Source organism: Salmo salar, chromosome 13, assembly GCF_965601325.2.
Source record: "Salmo salar chromosome 13, fSalSal1, whole genome shotgun sequence".
NCBI lineage: Eukaryota > Metazoa > Chordata > Actinopteri > Salmoniformes > Salmonidae > Salmo > Salmo salar.
In genome coordinates this window covers 106372208-106395328 of record NC_138303.1, presented here as the reverse complement: position 1 = coordinate 106395328, position 23121 = coordinate 106372208, and the positions used below count along the sequence as shown (strand labels likewise).

Genomic DNA, 23121 nt, shown 5'->3' with positions numbered 1-23121 from the left:
ACTGTGTTATTGACTGTATGTTTGTTTATTCCATGTGTAACTCTGTTGTTGTTTGTGTCGCACTGCTTTGCTTTATCTTGGCCAGGTCGTAGTTGTAAATGAGAACTTGTTCTCAACTAGCCTCCCTGGTTAAATAAAGGTGAAATAAAATAAAATATAAAATGTAATATTGTGTGGATGAAGGACAGGTGGGTGGCGCGCATGTGTAATAAAGATAAAACAATACCTTGTATAATTTTTGTGCAATTAATATCTATATGCTACATTGAGGTTTTTCTTTCATTATTTTAGGCTATCTGGCATTAGTGGATCAGCCTAAATTTTAGAGCCTATCTGTAGGCCGTGAAATGCGAAATGCTTTTGGGAACAGGCAGAAAAAGTTCATGTCAATCCATGGAGGCAAAAAGGGTAAATGTCGGAGTTTAATTGAATAAGAGAATACTGCGAAATAGAGTTGAAAATAAAGAGAAGGTAGGGACAGAAAATGTATGTTTGGAAAAGATTGGTGAAGGAGTATAAGAGGATTGATGATAGCAGTGCCGTCTATGATATCTGTGATGATTGTGAGGCACTATACAAATTCGACTCTAAGAAGAAGGGGACTTCAAATGGGGAAATTCAAGGGAACTGTAGGCTACTGTTCAGATGGGTTAAATATAAATGTAAATCTGGACACTGACTATGGGTCTATAACCTCTCACATAGCCTTAATATTAACTCCTGCAGAATTAAGGATTTCTTGCAGAAAAATGATACACCAAACCAAATATAGGCAAAATGTTGAATGGAGAACAGGCGTGGAGAAATAGGATTTCTTTCAGCGTCTTGAGAGAACGTGAACACTCAGATACCTTCTCTAGAGGTGCTTTCTTTATCAGCATCATAAAATATGCATCCAAGACGAACTGAAATCTTTTCAGAAACATGTTAGGTTGTTTTCACAGCATTCTATTTCCTTACAACCAGTCCAATTGATCTTATTTGGAAATCTTGCACAGAAAATCTTTCCCGTTTTTTTTTTCTAGTTGTTGTATTTTCTCCCCCGGTCCCTAAACATCTTTGTTCCGGGAAAGAAGACAGAAAAAACTTACTGATGTCAACTACAGTGAACCAAAATATAAATGCAACATGTAAAGCATTGGACCCATGTTTAATGAGCTGAAATAAAAGATCCCAGAAATGTTCCATATGCACAAAAAGCTTATTTCTCTCAAATCTTGTGCTCAAATTTGTTTACATCCCTGTTAGTGAGAATTTCTCCTTTGCCAAGATAATCAATCTACCTGACAGGTGAAGCTAATTAAACAGCATGATCATTACACAGGTGCACCTTGTGCTAGAGACAATAAAAGGCCCCTCTAAACCGTGCAGTTTTGTCACACAACACAATGCCACAGATGTCAAGTTTTGAGGGAGCATGCAATTGGCATGCTGACAGCAGGAATGTCCACTAGTGCAGTTGCCCGAGAATTTTTATGTTATTTTCTCTACCATAAGCCGTCACCAACGTCGTTTTAGAGAATTTGGCAGTATGTCTAATCGGCCATTTTTTTTTTAAGGTACTGTATCTTTGACCAACAGATGCATATCTGTATTCCCAGTCATGTGAAATCTATAGATTAGAGCCTAATGGATTTTTTTCAATTGACTGATTTCCTTAGCTTATATGAACTGTAACTCTAATGCAATATATTGACTTACAAATCAAAAGGTGTTTGTTGGTGGATTGGTGATTTACATTTGTGGATTGGTACTTATTTGTACAGATCGTAATACACGAATACAAAATGCATGCTGTGTGTTCACAATACATTTGGCATGATATTGATCCCATAATAGTACCAGCTTGTCACAGATTGCACCACCAAGACATGATTACTACTTAAGAGTCGGGGCTCGGCCGCTCATTGGCTGAATTTGCTCTCCACCCTTTTCAGCAACTTTTCAGGGAAAAACCTGTAATTTCTGCATTTGTCGATTTCATTACTGTAACAGTTCCCGAGAACGACCTACAGGACGGCATCTTACCTGCTGTAGACATCATGCATAAGGTTTTCTCCCGATTCAATGGCCCATGTTTGGATCGGGTAAAATACTCCTACAATGCCTTTACTGGCTTGGCAAAATTCCATCGGCCTAGTGGTAAGTTACCTTGGTGATGTCGACTTTTAAACAGAGACCGACCACACAAGACTTAACTTCTTGTTTGGATAATATGTATCGGAATGTCTGTCTGCGTTTTTTGGTTTTGCGGTCTAGTTTGATTGCTTTTGTGGACCTTTTAGTTGGCTAAATATAGTTGTGGTCATTAGAACTTTGCACTTCGTCTTGCAGTAGAGTAACGCTTGTTGAGCGCAACGATTCAACCTGCAGTAGAGTAACGCTTGTTGAGCGCAACGATTCAACCTGCAGTAGAGTAACGCTTGTTGAGCCCAACGATTCAACCTGCAGTAGAGTAACGCTTGTTGAGCGCAACGATTCAACCTGCAGTAGAGTAACGCTTGTTGAGCGCAACGATTCAACCTGCAGTAGAGTAACGCTTGTTGAGCGCAACGATTCAACCTGCAGTAGAGTAACGCTTGTTGAGCGCAACGATTCCATTAATAACCTTGTGTAATCTTTATATTAGGCCTAGGTAAAACTTGAGCTTTGACAGTGTAATATTATATTACTTGGATTGTTTTTCACGCACAAACAGTGCATACAGAAACAATGACATGGGGCTTTATTCTTTATTTTCAGTATGTGCAACTTGTTTGTAAAGATAATTTTGTGGTTGAAGTTCAGTTCACTGATCTATTTATTCACCTAAAAGCCTTATTGATAATCAACAACCTATACATTTGTTAAGTCTATTATAGAGGACTGAGCAATGAGCATGCTGTTTGGATACAAGCCAAGTCATTGTAAATGTTTGAGCACATTAATTAGGTGTCCCATTTGTTTATTGCTTATTTGATATGATCATATTATTGTTTTATTATAACCAATTTGTATCATTTTGTGCATGACAACCATGCATACTCCACAAGAACCCTGACCTGTTCACCGGACGTGCTACCTGTCCCAGACCTGCTGTTTTCAACTCTCTAGAGACAGCAGGAGCGGTAGAGATATTCTCAATGATTGGCTATGAAAAGCCAACTGACATTTACTCCTGAGGTGCTGACCTGTTGCACCCTCGACAACTACTGTCATTATTATTATTTAACCCTGCTGGTCATCTATAAACATCTTGGCCATGTTCTGTTATAATCTCCACCTGGCACAGCCAGAAGAGGACTGGCCACCCCTCATAGCCTGGTTCCTCTCTAGGTTTCTTCCTAGGTTCTGGTCTTCCTAGGGAGTTTTTCCTAGCCACTGTGCTTCTACATCTGCATTGCTTGCTGTTTGGGGTTTTAGGCTGGGTTTCTGTACAGCACTTTGTGACATCAGCTGATGTAAGAAGGGCTTTATAAATACATTTGATTGATTGATGCCACCAGGGGTCTCTTCGTAGTCCAGAACGTACTCTGGAAAACGCACAGCCATGACTACATGTACAGGAACTCTATTCCACATCATGCAATCAGTAAAGTCAGATTTAAAACACAGATTAAACTACACCTTATGGAACAATGTGGACGGTGAAGAGACACATACACAAGCGCACGCATGCATACGCACACACGCCAGCAGAGCACTCTACACACATGTATGTATTGTGCTATTATACACTGCTCCAAAAAATAAAGAGAACACTAAAATAACACATCCTAGATCTGAATGAATGAAATAATCTTATTAAATACTTTTTTCTTTACATAGTTGAATGTGCTGACAACAAAATCACACAAAAATAATCAATGGAAATCCAATTTATCAACCCATGTAGGTCTGGATTTGGAGTTACACTCAAAATTAAAGTGGAAAACCACACTACAGGCTGATCCAACTTTGATGTAATGTCCTTAAAAGAAGTGAAAATGAGGCTCAGTAGTGTGTGTGGCCTCCACGTGCCTGTATGACCTCCCTACAATGCCTGGGCATGCTCCTGATGAGGTGGCGGATGGTCTCCTGAGGGATCTCCTCCCAGACCTGGACTAAAGCATCCACCAACTCCTGGACAGTCTGTGGTGCAACGTGGCGTTGGTGGATGGAGCGAGACATGATATCCCAGATGTGCTCAATTGGATTCAGTTCTGGGGAACGGGCGGGCCAGTCCATAGCATCAATGCCTTCCTCTTGCAGGAACTGCTGACACACTCCAGCCACATGAGGTCTAGCATTGTCTTGCATTAGGAGGAACCCAGGGCCAACTGCACCAGCATATGGTCTCACAAGGGGTCTGAGGATCTCATCTCGGTACCTAATGGCAGTCAGGCTACCTCTGGTGAGCACATGGAGGGATGTGCGGCCCCCCAAAGAAATGCCACCCCACACCATGACTGACCCACCGCCAAACCGGTCATGCTGGAGGATGTTGCAGGCAGCAGAACGTTCTCCACGGCGTCTCCAGACTCTGTCACGTCTGTCACGTGCTCAGTGTGAACCTGCTTTCATCTGTGAAGAGCACAGGGCGCCAGTGGCGAATTTGCCAACCTTGGTGTTCTCTGGCAAATGCCAAACGTCCTGCACGGTGTTGGGCTGTAAGCACAACCCCCACCTGTGGACGTCGGGCCCTCATACCACCCTCATGGAGTCCGTTTCTGACCGTTTGAGCAGACACATGCACATTTGTGGCCTGCTGGAGGTCATTTTGCAGGGCTCTGGCAGTGCTCCTCCTGCTCCTCCTTGCACAAAGGCTGAGGTAGCGGTCCTGCTGCTGGGTTGTTGCCCTCCTACGGCCTCCTCCACGTCTCCTGATGTACTGGCCTGTCTCCTGGTAGCGCCTCCATGCTCTGGACACTACGCTAACAGACACAGCAAACCTTCTTGCCACAGCTCGCATTGATGTGCCATCCTGAATGAGCTGCACTACCTGAGCCACTTGTGTGGGTTGTAGACTCCGTCTCATGCTACCACTAGAGTGAAAGCACCGCCAGCATTCAAAAGTGACCAAAACATCAGCCAGGAAGCATAGGAACTGTGAAGTGGTCTGTGGTCACCACCTGCAGAACCACTCCTTTTATTGGGGGTGTTTTGCTAACTGCCTATAATTTCCACCTGTTGTCTATTCCATTTGAACAACAGCATGTGAAATTTATTGTCAATCAGTGTTGCTTCCTAAGTGGACAGTTTGATTTCACAGAAGTGTGATTGACTTGGAGTTACATTGTGTTGTTTAAGTGTTCCCTTTATTTTTTTGAGCAGTATACATGTTGTATTTTAGATATGTAGTGGTGAAATAATGTTATATGTACCATTTTGTTCTTGTTTTTGCCTTAACTTGTTTGGACCCCAAGAAGAGGTCCAAACAGCCTTGGCAGGAACTAATGGGGATCTATAATAAACCCCAGGAAGAGTAGCTGCAGCCTTGGCAGGAACTAATTGGGATCTATAATAAACCCCAGGAAGAGTAGCTGCAGCCTTGGCAGGAACTAATGGGGATCTATAATAAACCCCAGGAAGAGTAGCTGCAGCCTTGGCAGGAACTAATTGGGATCTATAATACTGGGCCTTCCCTGTGGCTCAGTTGGTAGAGCATGGTGTTTGCAACGCCAGCATGGTGTGTGCAACGCCAGGGTTGTGGGTTCGGTTCCCACGGGGGGCCAGTACAAAAAAATGCATGAAATGAAATGTATGCATTCACTACTGTAAGTCGCTCTGGATAAGAGCGTCTGCTAAATGACTAAAATGTAAATGTAAATGTAAACTAATGGGGAGCTGTAATAAACCCCAGGAAGAGTAGCTGCTGCTTGGCAGGAACTAATGGGGATCTATAATAAACCCCAGGAAGAGTAGCTGCAGCCTTGGCAGGAACTAATGGGGAGCTATAATAAACCCCAGGAAGAGTAGCTGCTGCTTGGCAGGAACTAATGGGGATCTATAATAAACCCCAGGAAGAGTAGCTGCAGCCTTGGCAGGAACTAATGGGGATCTATAATAAACCCCAGGAAGAGTAGCTGCTGCTTGGCAGGAACTAATGGGGATCTATAATAAACCCCAGGAAGAGTAGCTGCTGCCTTGGCAGGAACTAATGGGGATCTATAATAAACCCCAGGAAGAGTAGCTGCTGCCTTGGCAGGAACTAATGGGGATCTATAATAAACCCCAGGAAGAGTAGCTGCTGCCTTGACAGGAACTAATGGGGAGCTATAATAAACCCCAGGAAGAGTAGCTGCAGCCTTGGCAGGAACTAATGGGGAGCTATAATAAACCCCAGGAAGAGTAGCTGCAGCCTTGGCAGGAACTAATGGGGAGCTATAATAAACCCCAGGAAGAGTAGCTGCAGCCTTGGCAGGAACTAATGGGATCCTTAATAAATACAAACAAACAAAACAACAACAAAGGTCTCTGGTCTCCCATCCATAGTTGTAAATCATTGTATCCTGAGATGACCTGTACATTACATTATATAGTGCAAATATACATATCAAACTGTCACCCCCCCCCCCCCCCCCTCTAAATTAAGGATAATTGATTGTACCATTTTAAATAGGACAACTAGACTGCTCAAGTTGGACACACTAGCACACCTTGCCTTTTTGACCTAGGGCCAGGGGGTTCAGAAAGCCTGTCTCGGCTAACTTAATTACAGTGCAGGAAAGCCTAAGTACATGTAAGAAGGCCTAAGTACATTTTAACTGTACCTGTCACAGTACAGTACCTTGACCAAGGGCCAAAGGGTCATGGACTAATTCTGCCTCTGCTTACAGTCTCTAAATACTAAGGCTAAGCCTGAAATGGCAACCTGTTCACTATATTGTGCACTACTTTTGACATGAGCCCTGTTCAAATGTAGTGCACTGAATAGGGTGCCATTTCGGACGCAATATAAGTATTTTCCCTGTGGCTACCTGGCTGGTGTACAGTAACGGGTCTAGAGGTAACTATCTGGCTGGTTTACAGTTAACTATCTGGCTGGTGTACAGTACAGTAACAGGTCTGGAGGTAACTATCTGGCTGGTTTACAGTAACAGGTCTGGAGGTAACTATCTGGCTGGTGTACAGTACAGTAACAGGTCTGGAGGTAACTATCTGGCTGGTGTACAGTACAGTAATAGGTCTGGAGGTAACTACCTGGCTGGTGTACAGTAACAGGTCTGGAGGTAACTACCTGGCTGGTGTACAGTACAGTAACAGGTCTGGAGGTAACTATCTGGCTGGTGTACAGTACAGTAACAGGTCTGGAGGTAACTATCTGGCTGGTGTACAGTACAGTAACAGGTCTGGAGGTAACTATCTGGCTGGTTTACAGTAACAGGTCTGGAGGTAACTATCTGGCTGGTTTACAGTAACAGGTCTGGAGGTAACTATCTGGCTGGTTTAAAGTAACAGGTCTGGAGGTAACTATCTGGCTGGTTTACAGTAACAGGTCTGGAGGTAACTATCTGGCTGGTGTACAGTAACAGGTCTGGAGGTAACTACCTGGCTGGTTTACAGTAACAGGTCTGGAGGTAACTACCTGGCTGGTTTACAGTACAGTAACAGGTCTGGAGGTAACTACCTGGCTGGTTTACAGTACAGTAACAGGTCTGGAGGTAACTATCTGGCTGGTTTACAGTACAGTAACAGGTCTGGAGGTAACTATCTGGCTGGTTTACAGTAACAGGTCTGGAGGTAACTATCTGGCTGGTTTACAGTAACAGGTCTGGAGGGAACTCGGTATCACCACAGGGCTTTGGTGTTAATAATAGTAACATGCTCATGAAATCTCTCGCACGTCTCACTGCATTGCAGCAGGCAACCGTCAACACATCTATTTCTGACCAAGGCTATGTCTGAAATCGCACCCTATTCCCTTTGTGGAGAAATACTTTTGACCAGAGTTCACAGGGCTCTGGTTGAAACTAGTGCACTGTATAGGGAATAGGGTGGAATTTTGGATGCAGACATAGAGCTGGATTCAATCCGTATCGCTGAAATTCAGTGCTATAGCGTGATTGAAATGTAAAGGTAATTTCCGATTGAGCCGACATTTGCAGCGTTTACCATGAATGTACTTTCCACTAACGTGGGAACATTGCTTTTAAATTTCTATTGCGCTTCATCGCAGCTCTTCAGCGCTACGGATGGAATGGGGCCCTTAATCTTCTTTCCAATCCTCTCCTCTTCCAGGTGCATTACTTAAAAAGTCTGCAGTTAAACACACAGCCCCTGACCTCCCTGAGATGCCCCCATGTAGCTTTACTCCAGAAGTATACAAGGTACAGTAAGAAGGCAGGGTTTACATTAACAAAGTTGGAGTGTCAAACTTAGAACAGTGCTGGGTTTGAGTCAATTCCATTTTAATACAGTCAATTCAGGAAGTAAACTAAAATTCTAAATTCCTGAGCAGAAAATTATAATGCGGAAATTTAGAATTTCACTTTACTTCCTGAATTGACTAAATTGACCCCCAACCCTGTTGCGAAGTTTCAGTAACAGTGTATTCATCTTAGTATAGTATGTATAATTTCTTGCCTTTTATAATATAATCTACCCAGGACATTCATATTGAACATGGGATCTTTATTCTAGGACATGTCCAAAGAGCGTATGATGGAGATTCGGAGACAGTACTGCAACCCAATGACCATGAAAGTGACCTACTACAAGAAGCCAGTGTACATCCACCAGGGACACATGCAGTGGCTGTGGGACGTGGACGGGAGGCGCTACCTAGACCTGTTCGCTGGCGTTGCCACTGTCAGCGTGGGGCACTGCCACCCGTAAAAACCTTTCATATACCCATCACCATCCACCTAGCCTGAGTACCTGTCTACAGTATTTAGCTTGACAATGAACAATGGGGTTGGAAAGAGCACAAACACATCTGGGACCAGGCTACTGTATTTAAATGAAGTTCCAAAGATCCTCTGAACATTTCTAAGTTGTTTCTGATGTTGTGTCTCTGTAGAAAGGTGACAGAGGCGGCAGAGAAGCAACTGCGAAAGCTGTGGCACACAACTAACATCTACGTGTATTCCCCTCTGCATGAGTACACTGAGAAGCTCGCTGCCACCCTGCCAGACCCGCTGAAGGTACAGTACCATATCTTCGCTTGTTTGTTCTGTTTATTTCTATGTATGATTACTGTGACGTTTCACCACCACACACACAGAACTTTATCTGCGATGTTGGTCCGTTTCCGCAGTTCCACATGTTCCGGATTACCAAATGACCAAACCCATGGGCATCCATTGTATGGATTTCTATTGAGACAAAGCGCCATAATTGCAAACATGAATATCCTGTCTGTACCTGTGTTTCCTGCTAGGTTATCTACCTGACAAACAGTGGCTCTGAGGCCAACGACATGGCTATGCTCATGGCTAGGCTACACACAGGAAACTTTGACGTCATCACACTGAGGTAACCCTGGCTACGGTTTGGTTTTTATTGGTTTACTGAATGAATGTTCAACTGTGATAATAAGTGGTTGTTTAGTCTCTTTTCTACGCAGTGTGTTAACAGACTGATGGAAAACAGTGTATGGTGGTAGTACCTTCTACTCTCGTGTTACCTCACAGGAGAAGTCTGACCTGCTTCCTCACTCAAAACAGGGAGAACAGTCTGATCATAAACTAAACTGTGAATTAACTCGCCTGGTCGCCTGTCTGTTGCAGGGGGTCCTACCATGGTGGCAGTCCACATACTATGGGTCTCACCTCCAATGCAGCCTATAAGTATCCTGTTGCCTCTGGGTTAGGCTGCCACAATGTAAGTATGAGATGACGATCACTACTGTCTGTTACCAGGGCCGGCCCGCTTATTAGGCTGCCGCCTATGAGGGCAGCTTTTTCTGAGCTAAACTGACCAGGACGCACCTCCAACAACACATAAAACCTCACATAATTCTGCTCCAAAACAATGACACTTTCTCTCAACCAGTGGCATGTGGGCTTTTTAGGTGAGCGCTGACGCCGCCCTGTGATAAGCAGTGCCCACTTTGTCAAAGACAAGGATGCAAAATATTTATCTTGTCCATTCCCAGCATGCCTCTCTAGGGTGCTGTTGGAGAGATGCATCTCTGCAGCGCTCCACCAGCGTTCTGTCCAAAAACATTATCTGGCATAAATCATGTAGCAGATACAGGATATGGTAGAAAGAGTATGTGGCCTTTTCTGTAGCCTACAGGCTGGAGATAAAATGGATGACAATGTAATGAGACGGACACTTCAATGCTTCAATGTCTGGAAAGATACATATATAAAATACATATATTAGACGTCTTTTCAACATAATTTTGCTTACTGGGACTATTCCAGTAGGGGTGGCAATTGTGTGGTCTTGCCTAGGGCAGCAGAACGGCCAGGACCAGCCCTGTCTGTTACTATGTATTAATGAAGTTTTAGGTCCCAGGACCTGAGTTTGATGAATGACAGAATAGTCATTTTCCACCCATGACACTTTATATCTTACATTCTTACATTCTAAACTACAATGGCCGATCTATTACAGCAATCTGGGTTTTAAAACCTCTGAGATTTATTTGAAGCTATGCCACAGTGAGTATGAGACAGGTTTAACCTGAATTTGGCTCTTCTCCTCCCAGACCATGTGTCCTGATGTATTTGCTGGCCCATGGGGAGGAAGCAACTGTAGAGACTCCCCAGTCCAGACCATTAGGGACTGTAGCTGTCCTCAAGGTACAGTAAAACACACACACACACACACACACACACACACACACACACACACACACACACACACACACACACACTCACACCGAGTGTAGTCATCTATGAACCACCAGGGAGGTCTTATGAGTCTCCAAATTACACACACGTGCGCAAACACAGACACAACCCCACCCACCCACCCAAACACTGAAACTCAGCATTAGGCTTAGACTGTATCCTGCCTTCTGGTTGGTTCAACCTTCAACCCACTGCAGCTTAGTTAGAGACGGATATATCCTTGAACACACTGAGCACAGGGTGAGATGGGATTTATATCATTAGGAGTGTTTACATAGGTCATACTGATCTAGGATGAGAATTTGAGCCAGTTTGCTACAGCAGGAAAATAATCCTGCAGCAACAGGAAATATGAATTACTATTTGGATTAAACATTTTTGTTGAGGTTGATACATTTTTTGTGAGGGCAAATCAAGTGTGACATTACATTATTATTTTTTTAAGTGGAAATGATAAACTTTTTAGAAGCCTTTTTAAACCTTAAGTACACAAGTTAACATTTTGTGCTGTGCAGGAACATTTCTCAGCAACAAAACAGTGATCAAATTAGGCTAACATTCTACATCTGTAGCCCGGGCTTTATTATATCATGTGACCAAGCCTATTATTACACTGCCTATTTTGTGCATTATAATACATAACGCTACAGTGATATTTTATCTATAGAAAGTCAATGTATTTTCCAACATCGACTGTTAATGCTGTTATGTGCTAAATCCTGTTTTGTCTGTGCTAAAGTATGTCGCAGACTATAGACAGAGAGGGAATTTTAGTCATATTCAATCAAAACCTGTATCTGGTTGTAAAACTCCAGTAGTATGTTATTCCGCTCAGTTGAATAAGGGTGAGGATTATGAAGCAAACCTGAAAGTCAGTCTAAAGCCAAGAATACTTTTTGTACAGTCCAGTTCAAAAGTCCTATTTTTATCAAACATTTACCGTTTCCATGAAAATTCTTCAACCCATTCACTTTATCTTACGTTAGCTGTCTGTCAGCTAGTAACACTACTGCACCTGGAAATCTGTCAAACAAGATGCAGATCCAGTGTTTACACCACCTTGATAGAGGAAGTTTAATTAAGGGTAATAATGTGTAACAGCATTAATGCTGTTTGTTTGTTGGTAGTGAAACACATTATTACCCTTGATTGCTGACACGCAAAACATTTTTATGGGGGGACTATATCGACAATGGACTAATGAAACAAATACCAAAAAGAGAATTTTATGTTGGAATTTTCCTTTAATTTACTGTCGTTCTTCAATTACAGGATCATGTACGGCGAATGACAAATACATTGGGCAGCTGAACGAGGTCTTTGCCACCAGTGTTCCCAGTCGTATCGCAGCTTTCTTCGCTGAACCTATTATGGTACAGTTCTTATGGTTCAGTTATCATTGCAACATCTCCATCGCTACAAAAAGTAGGGATAAGGCAAATTATATGGCTTTAAACAAGAAGCTGTGACTAAAAACACATAAAGTAAGAACAATGTAGCAGATTGCTATGGGGAACAATCACAAGCTGAAGAAGCCAACTCTTAATTGGCTATCATTCCAGCTCAGCTAACAAAGGCTAATTATCTTCATAGGAGAGACGGGCTGAAGTATATTTATCTCTACATAAGCTATTGACTACTGGTTCTAGTGGTCATGCTTTAGCATTGTTGCTCCTGAGTGGTGCAGCGGTCTAAGGCACTGCATCTCAGTGCTAGAGGCGTCACTACAGACCCTGGTTCAATTCCAGTTTCACAACCGGCCATGATTGGGAGTCCCATAGGGCGGCGCACAATTGGCCCAGCATCATCCGGGTTAGGGTTTGGCCGGGCTAGGCCGTCATTGTAAATAGTTAAAAGACTTGCTTAGTTAAATAAATGGTTATTTCTAGCTCCATATAATCTGACAAGTACAGACAATTAAATGTACATGTAATTATTTATCTTCTAGGTCCAATATAAACGTGACTCGTTGTGGAGATGTTGCATTACAGATTTGTCATGTATTTGAGTGTTTACTGCTGAAAATAAACAATTGTCACAGGATAGTTGTGGTTTCATATATTGTTTAATTGTTATCTTATATTGCTTTGTGTATTTCTACAGGGAGTTGGAGGAGCTGTCCAGTACCCCAAGAACTTCCTGAAGGATACCTACAAACTTGTGAGGGAGAGAGGTGGGGTCTGCATTGCAGATGAGGTTAGCTACGTTTTCTATATTCCATCCTTGTATGTATATTTTCAATATTCCTATTTGTTTATATATCATTAATTACATATAACAAACAACAACTATATAGACGCTTCAGAAATCATGAATAAGCAAGTCATCATGCTACATGGATGTCAAAATGGTTACGCCCACATAAATCTGTATGTCAACCATGTTTCCTGTTTGTACCTGGTCTTCTCTGCATCAGGTCCAGACAGGGTTTGGCCGCACAGGAAGTCACTTCTGGGGGTTCCAAGGTCATGATGTCATACCAGACATGGTCACCATGGCAAAGGGCATCGCTAATGGCTTTCCTATGGGAGCGGTTGTCACGACACCTGGTAAGACAGGAAGCACTTTATTTATTTATCACCTCAGTGGAGGGGAAGAAGGTATAGCACTTCACACTCTGTCACACACATGTCCATAGCTACTGTTTAATAAAACAATGACTGCATGACACATGCTGAATAGAATAGAAACGTCTTCTGTCTTCCTCAACACACACACACACACACACACACACACACAGGGTCAGCAGCAGTGCAGCGTCTCTTGATGGAGAGCGATTGTGGGGGTTTAGGAATGGAAAGGAAACTCCAGGGTGATGTTGATTCTTACATAACGGATTTGCTCACTGCCATCATCCTTCAGTCAATTCAGGATGTAAATAGAAATTCTAATTTGATTTCTCTTAATTGAAAAGTCATCACATCATGCTATACAGTGGAAACTAACTCTGGAACCTTACAGGTTCTATAACTGAAAACCCGAATACAGGTTCTGTAAGGACAGTGATGCAGGTTCTGTAAGGACAGTGATGCAGGTTCTGTAAGGACAGTGATGCAGGTTCTGTAAGGACAGTGATGCAGGTTCTGTAAGGACAGTGATGCAGTTTCTGTAAGGACAGTGATGCAGGTTCTGTAAGGACAGTGATACAGGTTCTGTAAGGACAGTGATACAGGTTCTATAACTGAGAACCCGAATACAGGTTCTGTAAGGACAGTGATACAGGTTCTGTAAGGACAGTGATGCAGGTTCTGTAAGGACAGTGATGCAGGTTCTGTAAGGACAGTGATGCAGGTTCTGTAAGGACAGTGATACAGGTTCTATAACTGAGAACCCGAATACAGGTTCTGTAAGGACAGTGATGCAGGTTCTGTAAGGACAGTGATGCAGGTTCTGTAAGGACAGTGATGCAGGTTCTGTAAGGACAGTGATGCAGGTTCTGTAAGGACAGTGATGCAGGTTCTGTAACTGAGAACCGCGAATGCAGGTTCTGTAAGGACAGTGATGCAGGTTCTGTAAGGACAGTGATGCAGGTTCTGTAAGGACAGTGATACAGGTTCTGTAAGGACAGTGATACAGGTTCTGTAACTGAGAAATGTGATACTGGTTCTAAAAGCGAGAGCCGTGATATTCAGTACCTGTCAAAAGTTTGGACACCTATTCATTCAAGGTTTTTTCTTTATTTTTACTATTTTCTACATTGTAGAATAATAGTGAAGACATCAAAACTATGAAATAACACATATGGAATCATGTAGTAACCAAAAAAGTGTTAAACGTATCAAAATATATTTTATATTTGAGATTCTTCAAAGTAGCCATCCTTTGCCTTGATGACAGCTTTGCACACTCTTGGCATTCTCTCAACCAGCTTCATGAAGTATTCACCTGGAATGCATTTCAATTAACAGGTGTGCCTTGTTAAAAGTTAATTTGTGGAATTTCTTTCCTTCTTATTGCGTTCGAGCCAATCAGTTATGTTGTGACAAGGTATGGTTGGTATACAGAAGATAGGCCTATTTGGTAAAAGAACAAGTCCATATTATGGCAAGAACAGCTCAAATAAGCAAAGAGAAATGACAGTTCATCATTACTTCAAGATATGAAGGTCAGTCAATGCGGAACATTTCAAGAACTTTGAAAGTTTCTACAAGTGCAGTCGCAAAAACCATCAAGCGATATGATGAAACTGGCTCTCATGAGGACCGCCACAGGAAAGGAAGACCCAGAGTTACCTCTGCTGCAGAAAATAAGTTCATTAGAGTTAACAGCCTCAGAAATCGGCAATTAACTGCACCTCAGATTGCAGGACAAATAAATGCTTCACACAGTTCAAGTAACAGACACATCTCACAACTGTTCAGAGGAGACTGCGTGAATCAGGCCTTCATGGTCAAATTGCTGCAAAGAAACTACTACTGAAGGACACCAACAAGAAGAAGAGACGTGCTTGGGCCAAGAAACACGAGCAATGGCCATTAGACCGGTGGAAATCTGTCCTTTGGTCTGATGAGTCCAAATTTGAGATTTTTGGTTCTAACCGCTGTCTTTGTGAGATGCAGAGTAGGTGAATGGATGATCTCTGCATGTGTTGTTCCCACCGTGAAGTATGGAGGAGGTGGTGTGATGGTTTGGGGGTGCTTTGCTGGTGACACTGTCAGTGATTTATTTAGAATTCAAGGCACACTTAACCAGCATGCCTATCACAGCATTCTGCAGCGATACACCATCCCATCTGGTTTGCGCTTAGTGGGACTATCATTTGTTTTTCAACAGGACAGTAATCCAACACACCTTCAGGCTGTGTAAGGGCTATTTGACCAAGGAGAGTGATGGAGAGCTGAATCCGATGACCTGGCCTCTACAATCACCTGACCTCAACCCAATTGAGATGGTTTGGGATGAGTTGGATCGCAGAGTGAAGGAAAAGCAGCCAACAAGTGCTCAGCATATGTAGGAACTCCTTCAAGACTGTTGGGAAAGCATTCCAGGTGAAGCTGGTTGAGAGAATGCCAAGAGTGTGCAAAGCTGTCAAGGCAAAGGGTGGCTACTTTGAAGAATCTCAAATATTGAGATTGACATCAGACAACACACCACTGTCTCTGTGTGCCAGTGCATGTTTTGAGGTGTGAGGCAACATAACCAGCTAACCCTTCCAGGATCAGTCTCAGCTTTCAACAGGTCTCAGAGTGTAGTAATAATCACTATTGTAATGTGGTATTGATTTCCCTTGTTCTGGATTCCTCCACTTTTCAGTCCGTGGCCTGTGGTCTGTATCAAGGGTTGGAACCCGTTCAAGGAACAGAACCCAAACTGAAAGTGATCTATACTGTTCCGGAACAGAACCGTTATTTTAAAAACATGGGAACTGGTTAATAACAGAATTTTTTTTCCAGTCCCACAAAAATCACAACAAAGCACCTATGCAAGCCCTCACTCATAAAGTTATTCCATCGTCTGCCAGCTGGAAATCTTTGACAGTGGGGGAGTGTGTGTAGGTTACTTGCCGCTCCCCTCTGAAGCATAGGTTACCTACTGATGACGTTACAAGCGCAATTCAGAAATTAGAGAGCGATGTTTAATTAGAGAACAATGGATTTACTTTTTCAATGCTAGTTAAGGACTGAGTGTACAAAACATTAAGGACATCTGCTCTTTCCATGACATAGAATGACCAGGTGAATCCAGGTGAAAGCTGATCCCTTATTGATGTCACTTGTTAAATCCACTTAAAAAACAGTGTAGACGAAGGGGAGGAGACAGGTTAAAGAAGTATTTTTTTAAGCCTTGAGACATGGATTGTATGTGTGTGTGTGTGTGTCATTCAGAGGGTGAATTGGCAAGACAAAATATTTAAGTGCCTTTGAACGGGGTATGGTAGTAGGTGCCAGGCCGGTTTGTGTCAAGAACTGCAACCCTGCTGGGTTTTTCACGCTCAACAGCTTCCCGTGTGTATCGAGAATGGTCCACCACCCAAAGGACATCCAGCCAACTTGATACAACTGTGGAAAACAGCATCCCTGTGGAACACATTTGACACCTTGTAGAATCCATGCCCCAATGAATTGAGGCTGTTCTGGGGGCGAAAGGGTTTGCAACTCAATATTAGGAAGGCTTCCTTAATGTTTTATGCACTCAGTGTATATTTTCACATTGGACTTAACTACAAAAAGGTGAGATGTTTTGAATTTTAGTGTTGTTCTGCACAGCTTGTTAGCTAGCTGGCTAACGTTTGCTCTGGTCCAACGTTAAACCAACTCGGACGTTGACATTCAAAGTTACTCCATAGAAGTCGCTCCTCCTAGGTATAATTCTGTGGTACTAATTCAGATAATGCATGTCATAACAAAATGGCTAGCGCTTCAATGCAAGCTTGCTCACCCTCAAAATGTCAGTTGCATCTCTAGCCCTATCATGTGACTGGTAGCATAGTGTGTGTTTGTCTTTCAGTATGACTAAACCGTGCTGTTACGGTAAAATACAATTTGCTCTTCATGACTTTCCTTTACAGATGAAATCACTTCCCCACTCCACAGCAAGCTGCTCTATCTGCACTGATTGGTAAAGTCATTTAATGTTGAGCGAAATGTTTAAAAAATATATATCTCAGAGGTTTAAAAAGGAACAGAAGGGAACAATATAAACATGTACTTGTTTAACCAGTCTAACCAGTTGAGAACTTTGTTGCTGGTTGGAACAGAACTAAAAAAAGAATGGTTCTGTTCAGAACGATTGGAAAATAATTTTGGTTTCAACCCCTGGTCTGTATACACGGATAAGCTCTGTTCAGTTCACACGTGTTCATCAGACCAGGGTGTAATCAGTTCAACATCCCCCTGATGACCCCCGAGTTGGGCCACACACACAAACACACACCAGAGGAGGCTGGTGGGAGGAGCTATAGGAGGACATGCTATTGGTAATGGCTGGAAAGAATAGGTATCAAATACATAGGTATCAATAGGTATCAAATACATAGGTATCAATATGTATCAAATACATAGGTATCAAACATATGGAAACCACGTTTGACTCCATTCCATTAATTCCATTTCAGCCATTACAATGAGCCCATCCCCCTCTGACTGACACACACTCTCTATCTCTCCTATGAATCCTTCTATGGAAGGAGTTTTTCCCTAGAATGATGAGGTGTGAAGTGAGCTGTCCCACTCAGCTCTGGTTGTGACTTGTTTTCCAGAGATTGCCGCTTCATTTGCCAAGGGAGTTCACTTCAACACGTTCGGCGGTAATCCTGTGGCTTGTGCCATCGCCTCATCTGTTCTGGATGTAAGCAGAAACACATCCAACTAAACCAGTGTTTCTCAACATCCAGTCCTCCAGTAGCCCCAACAGCACACATTTGGATTGTAGGCCCGGACAAAAACACAACTGATTCAACTCAAGAGGGATTGATGATTAGTTGAATCAGGGGTGCTATTCCAGGGCTACAATAACAATGTGTACTGTTGGTGGTACTGGAGGACTGCATGTTGAGAAACACTGAAATAAACTACCATCTATGATCTGAGCTACTGTTTATGAATCATTTTCTTCTGCGTTTCAATTTACTTTATGCCACGTGCTTATTATTAGAATTTGCCCTAAATTGTTTTCAATATTTTAAGAGTATATTAGAGTACCATAAAAGTAGATTTCAGCTTTAGAATTTGCATGTCACAGAAGTACACATAATTTTAAAACATTTCATCGCATTGCTAATGCACCATGTTCCTTCATCTTGCACACCATAGAAATATGACTATAATTGCACTTCCATGTTGCAAGCCACCATTATTCTTGCTAATACTCCATGTGTTAATGATGATAAATGTTCCACCATTATTCTTGCACCATTAACTCCATGTGTTAATGTTCCACCATACAATTATAGTAAGGAACTCTATTTCTATTTCACCACCAGACCATGGAGGAGGATGGCACGCAGCAGATCAGCCACGATGTGGGGACTTATCTGCTGACAGAGCTGGCCAAGATGAGGGACAAGTATGAGATCATCGGGGATGTCCGAGGGAAGGGACTGCAGATTGGAGTGGAGATGGTGAAAGATAAGGTGAGAGGTCCTAGTCCACACTATGGTGAAAGATAAGGTGCGAGGTCCTAGTCCACACTATGGTGAAAAATAAGGTGAGAGGTCCTAGTCCACACTATGGTGAAAGATAAGGTGAGAGGTCCTAGTCCACACTATGGTGAAAGATAAGGTGAGAGGTCCTAGTCCACACTATGGTGAAAGATAAGGTGAGAGGTCCTAGTCCACACTATGGTGAAAGATAAGGTGAGAGGTCCTAGTCCACACTATGGTGAAAGATAAGGTGAGGTCCTAGTCCACTATGGTGAAAGATAAGGTGAGAGGTCCTAGTCCACACTATGGTGAAAGATAAGGTGAGAGGTCCTAGTCCACACTATGGTGAAAGATAAGGTGAGAGGTCCTAGTCCACACTATGGTGAAAGATAAGGTGAGAGGTCCTAGTCCACTATGGTGAAAGATAAGGTGAGAGGTCCTAGTCCACTATGGTGAAAGATAAGGTGAGAGGTCCTAGTCCACTATGGTGAAAGATAAGGTGAGAGGTCCTAGTCCACTATGGTGAAAGATAAGGTGAGAGGTCCTAGTCCACACTATGGTGAAAGATAAGGTGAGAGGTCCTAGTCCACTATGGTGAAAGATAAGGTGAGAGGTCCTAGTCCACTATGGTGAAAGATAAGGTGAGAGGTCCTAGTCCACTATGGTGAAAGATAAGGTGAGAGGTCCTAGTCCACTATGGTGAAAGATAAGGTGAGAGGTCCTAGTCCACACTATGGTGAAAGATAAGGTGAGAGGTCCTAGTCCACACTATGGTGAAAGATAAGGTGAGAGGTCCTAGTCCACTATGGTGAAAGATAAGATGAGAGGTCCTAGTCCACACTATGGTGAAAGATAAGGTGAGAGGTCCTAGTCCACACTATGGTGAAAGATAAGGTGAGGTCCTAGTCCACACTATGGTGAAAGATAAGGTGAGAGGTCCTAGTCCACACTATGGTGAAAGATAAGGTGAGAGGTCCTAGTCCACACTATGGTGAAAGATAAGGTGAGAGGTCCTAGTCCACACTATGGTGAAAGATAAGGTGAGAGGTCCTAGTCCACACTATGGTGAAAGATAAGGTGAGAGGTCCTAGTCCACACTATGGTAAAAGATAAGGTGAGGTCCTAGTCCACACTATGGTGAAAGATAAGGTGAGAGGTCCTAGTCCACTATGGTGAAAGATAAGGTGAGAGGTCCTAGTCCACACTATGGTGAAAGATAAGGTGAGAGGTCCTAGTCCACACTATGGTGAAAGATAAGGTGAGAGGTCCTAGTCCACACTATGGTGAAAGATAAGGTGAGAGGTCCTAGTCCACACTATGGTGAAAGATAAGGTGAGAGGTCCTAGTCCACACTATGGTGAAAGATAAGGTGAGAGGTCCTAGTCCACACTATGGTGAAAGATAAGGTGAGAGGTCCTAGTCCACTATGGTGAAAGATAAGGTGAGAGGTCCTAGTCCACACTATGGTGAAAGATAAGGTGAGAGGTCCTAGTCCACACTATGGTGAAAGATAAGGTGAGAGGTCCTAGTCCACTATGGTGAAAGATAAGATGAGAGGTCCTAGTCCACACTATGGTGAAAGATAAGGTGAGAGGTCCTAGTCCACACTATGGTGAAAGATAAGGTGAGAGGTCCTAGTCCACACTATGGTGAAAGATAAGGTGAGAGGTCCTAGTCCACACTATGGTGAAAGATAAGATGAGAGGTCCTAGTCCACACTATGGTGAAAGATAAGGTGAGAGGTCCTAGTCCACACTATGGTGAAAGATAAGGTGAGAGGTCCTAGTCCACACTATGGTGAAAGATAAGGTGAGAGGTCCTAGTCCACACTATGGTGAAAGATAAGGTGAGGGTCCTAGTCCACACTATGGTGAAAGATAAGGTGAGAGGTCCTAGTCCACACTATGGTGAAAGATAAGGTGAGAGGTCCTAGTCCACTATGGTGAAAGATAAGGTGAGAGGTCCTAGTCCACACTATGGTGAAAGATAAGGTGAGAGGTCCTAGTCCACACTATGGTGAAAGATAAGGTGAGAGGTCCTAGTCCACACTATGGTGAAAGATAAGGTGAGAGGTCCTAGTCCACTATGGTGAAAGATAAGGTGAGAGGTTCTAGTCCACACTATGGTGAAAGATAAGGTGAGAGGTTCTAGTCCACACTATGGTGAAAGATAAGGTGAGAGGTCCTAGTCCACTATGGTGAAAGATAAGGTGAGAGGTCCTAGTCCACTATGGTGAAAGATAAGGTGAGAGGTTCTAGTCCACACTATGGTGAAAGATAAGGTGAGAGGTTCTAGTCCACACTATGGTGAAAGATAAGGTGCATTGTACAGTAAGAGCAATGCAAATTAACATTTTAATGAACCTGCAAATGAATATTTTAATTCATGAGTTAATGGCTAATTGGGGAGACCTAATTGTTTTTTGTCTACATAATATTATGCACTTTATTCTCAGATGGATTAATAATTTGTTTTAGATTAGTGAAATGATTAGCATAATTGGTTAAATGATTATTCTCGTGTTTTATACTATATCTATACTGGAGTCTATATCTATACAACATCCTGTTTAACCAAGAACTATCACTCACATAGCGTGCGACTTGAACGAGTTTCTGTGCCCTCTCACATGGTCATGGTTCAGTTCATAGAAGTTCAAGTTACTTATTAATCACGAGAGTTCTGCATAACAGCAGAGCAGGCCTGAACATAACCACTGTTCTAACCCACCCAGTCTCCCTCTCTCTGCCTCTCTCTCTCTGTCTCTTGCTCTGTCCTCTATCTCTCCCTCCCTATCAGGCGAGCCGCAAACCTCTCCCACCAGCAGCCATGAGCGAGATCTTCGAAGATACCAAAGACATGGGTGTTCTGATTGGGAAGGGAGGAGTGTATGGACAGGTACTCAAATTCCCCGTGTGTCCTGTCAGTCAGGATCCTCCTGCTAGTAAGCCTTAGCTATGTGGTCTGTCGTGAACCTACATGGCTCCAAAGCAATGTAACAAACCAAGTATCAGTCCATTCAGGTTAAAGTTAATGATAAGTCCTGGGAATGTAGAGCGGGAGGACAAAAGGGCGGCTTGCTGTTTTCGGCTTTTGTCATAGTATGCTATTTTCTGTTCATTTGCATATTCGGTTTGGGTAAAGAATGCACAGATCACTTTGACAGCTTGAGGATTTGAGGTGCCACTTGTTTTAGGAAATACTTCCTAAAACCACAGAGGTTATCTATGAACATACTGTTAATAGCTCTTTCCCTCTCACACCCGCTCTCTCTCTGACCCACAGACATTCCGGATCAAGCCCCCTATGTGTATCACCAGGGACGATGCAGACTTCTTCTTGGCTGTGTTTAACCAGGCCCTACACAACTACATGGAAGATCATCATTAGGCCTGGCTTTCACCTGGTCACTTCTTTCAGATAGATCAAAGGAGGAGTATAGATTTTAGGCAACTGAGAAAAAGACAGGCACTTCAATCACCATTCATCCATGTGAATAAGAAAGACACTAGAGGACCCTCATCTCTCCCACACGATGCAGGACATCATCAACGATCAAAAGCCCTACATACAAAATGCATGACGATGGCGTTTGAGGTAGCCTGGACCCAGGTCTGTTTTGTCTTACATGACCACGATCATAGGAGTTGGGTTTTACAGCACAAACAGATCTGGGACCAGGCTAGCGTTGGGGTGTCAGTCCACTGGATATGAGCCTTAACCAGATTTAGATATGGCACCATGCTTTCTGTTGTTCAAATTGACTCCATGCAGACACGGGCTGGAATGTGGTTTTAACCAATAAGCATTCAGGATTAGACTCACCCGCTGTATAATGTTCACTACATGTAGCTTTTGAGGCACATAAATGAGTTGATTGTAATCACATGTAGAAAACCTGGAGGGAAAACTGTGTTTATGTGAAGATTTACTGACATCTGTTTGTCTCTGTACTGAAACTAATTTTGTTGTAGGTTTAAAATGTGTATATATTTTTTTAAATGTTATTGATTAGTCTTAACTGTGAATATATTCACTTTTAACCCGAGGAAAGGAAACTAGTCAAATAAATCCATGGTACACCTGCCCACATACTGCCAGTGAGAGAGCCATGGACAAACTTTGGGTCAAAATCTGAAATAAAGTTGACCAGTATTTTTACTTGTCAGTCTATTCCATTACCTTTTGAGTGCATGTAAAGTCCAATAGATCAAGAGACTTTGGGTAGACAAGTACTTGCTTAGGGAGGTACAATTCATATGCCCTGGTTCTTCTCAC

At 42.8% G+C, this 23121-nt stretch overlaps 1 protein-coding gene across 1 annotated transcript; it reads left to right on the top strand.

The window, feature by feature from the left end:
- The first annotated feature begins 1930 nt into the window (after window positions 1–1930).
- On the top strand, window positions 1931–23004 carry agxt2 (alanine--glyoxylate aminotransferase 2). Its single transcript, XM_082960555.1, has 14 exons — window positions 1931–2142; window positions 8200–8288; window positions 8602–8792; window positions 8981–9104; window positions 9341–9435; window positions 9690–9783; window positions 10619–10712; window positions 12036–12136; window positions 12867–12959; window positions 13180–13312; window positions 17962–18050; window positions 18685–18834; window positions 21643–21741; window positions 22129–23004. The coding sequence occupies exons 1-14, from the start codon at window positions 2043–2045 to the stop codon at window positions 22231–22233; spliced, it is 1557 nt and encodes a 518-aa protein (XP_082816681.1). The 5' UTR covers window positions 1931–2042; the 3' UTR covers window positions 22234–23004.
- Window positions 23005–23121: the final 117 nt, after the last annotated feature.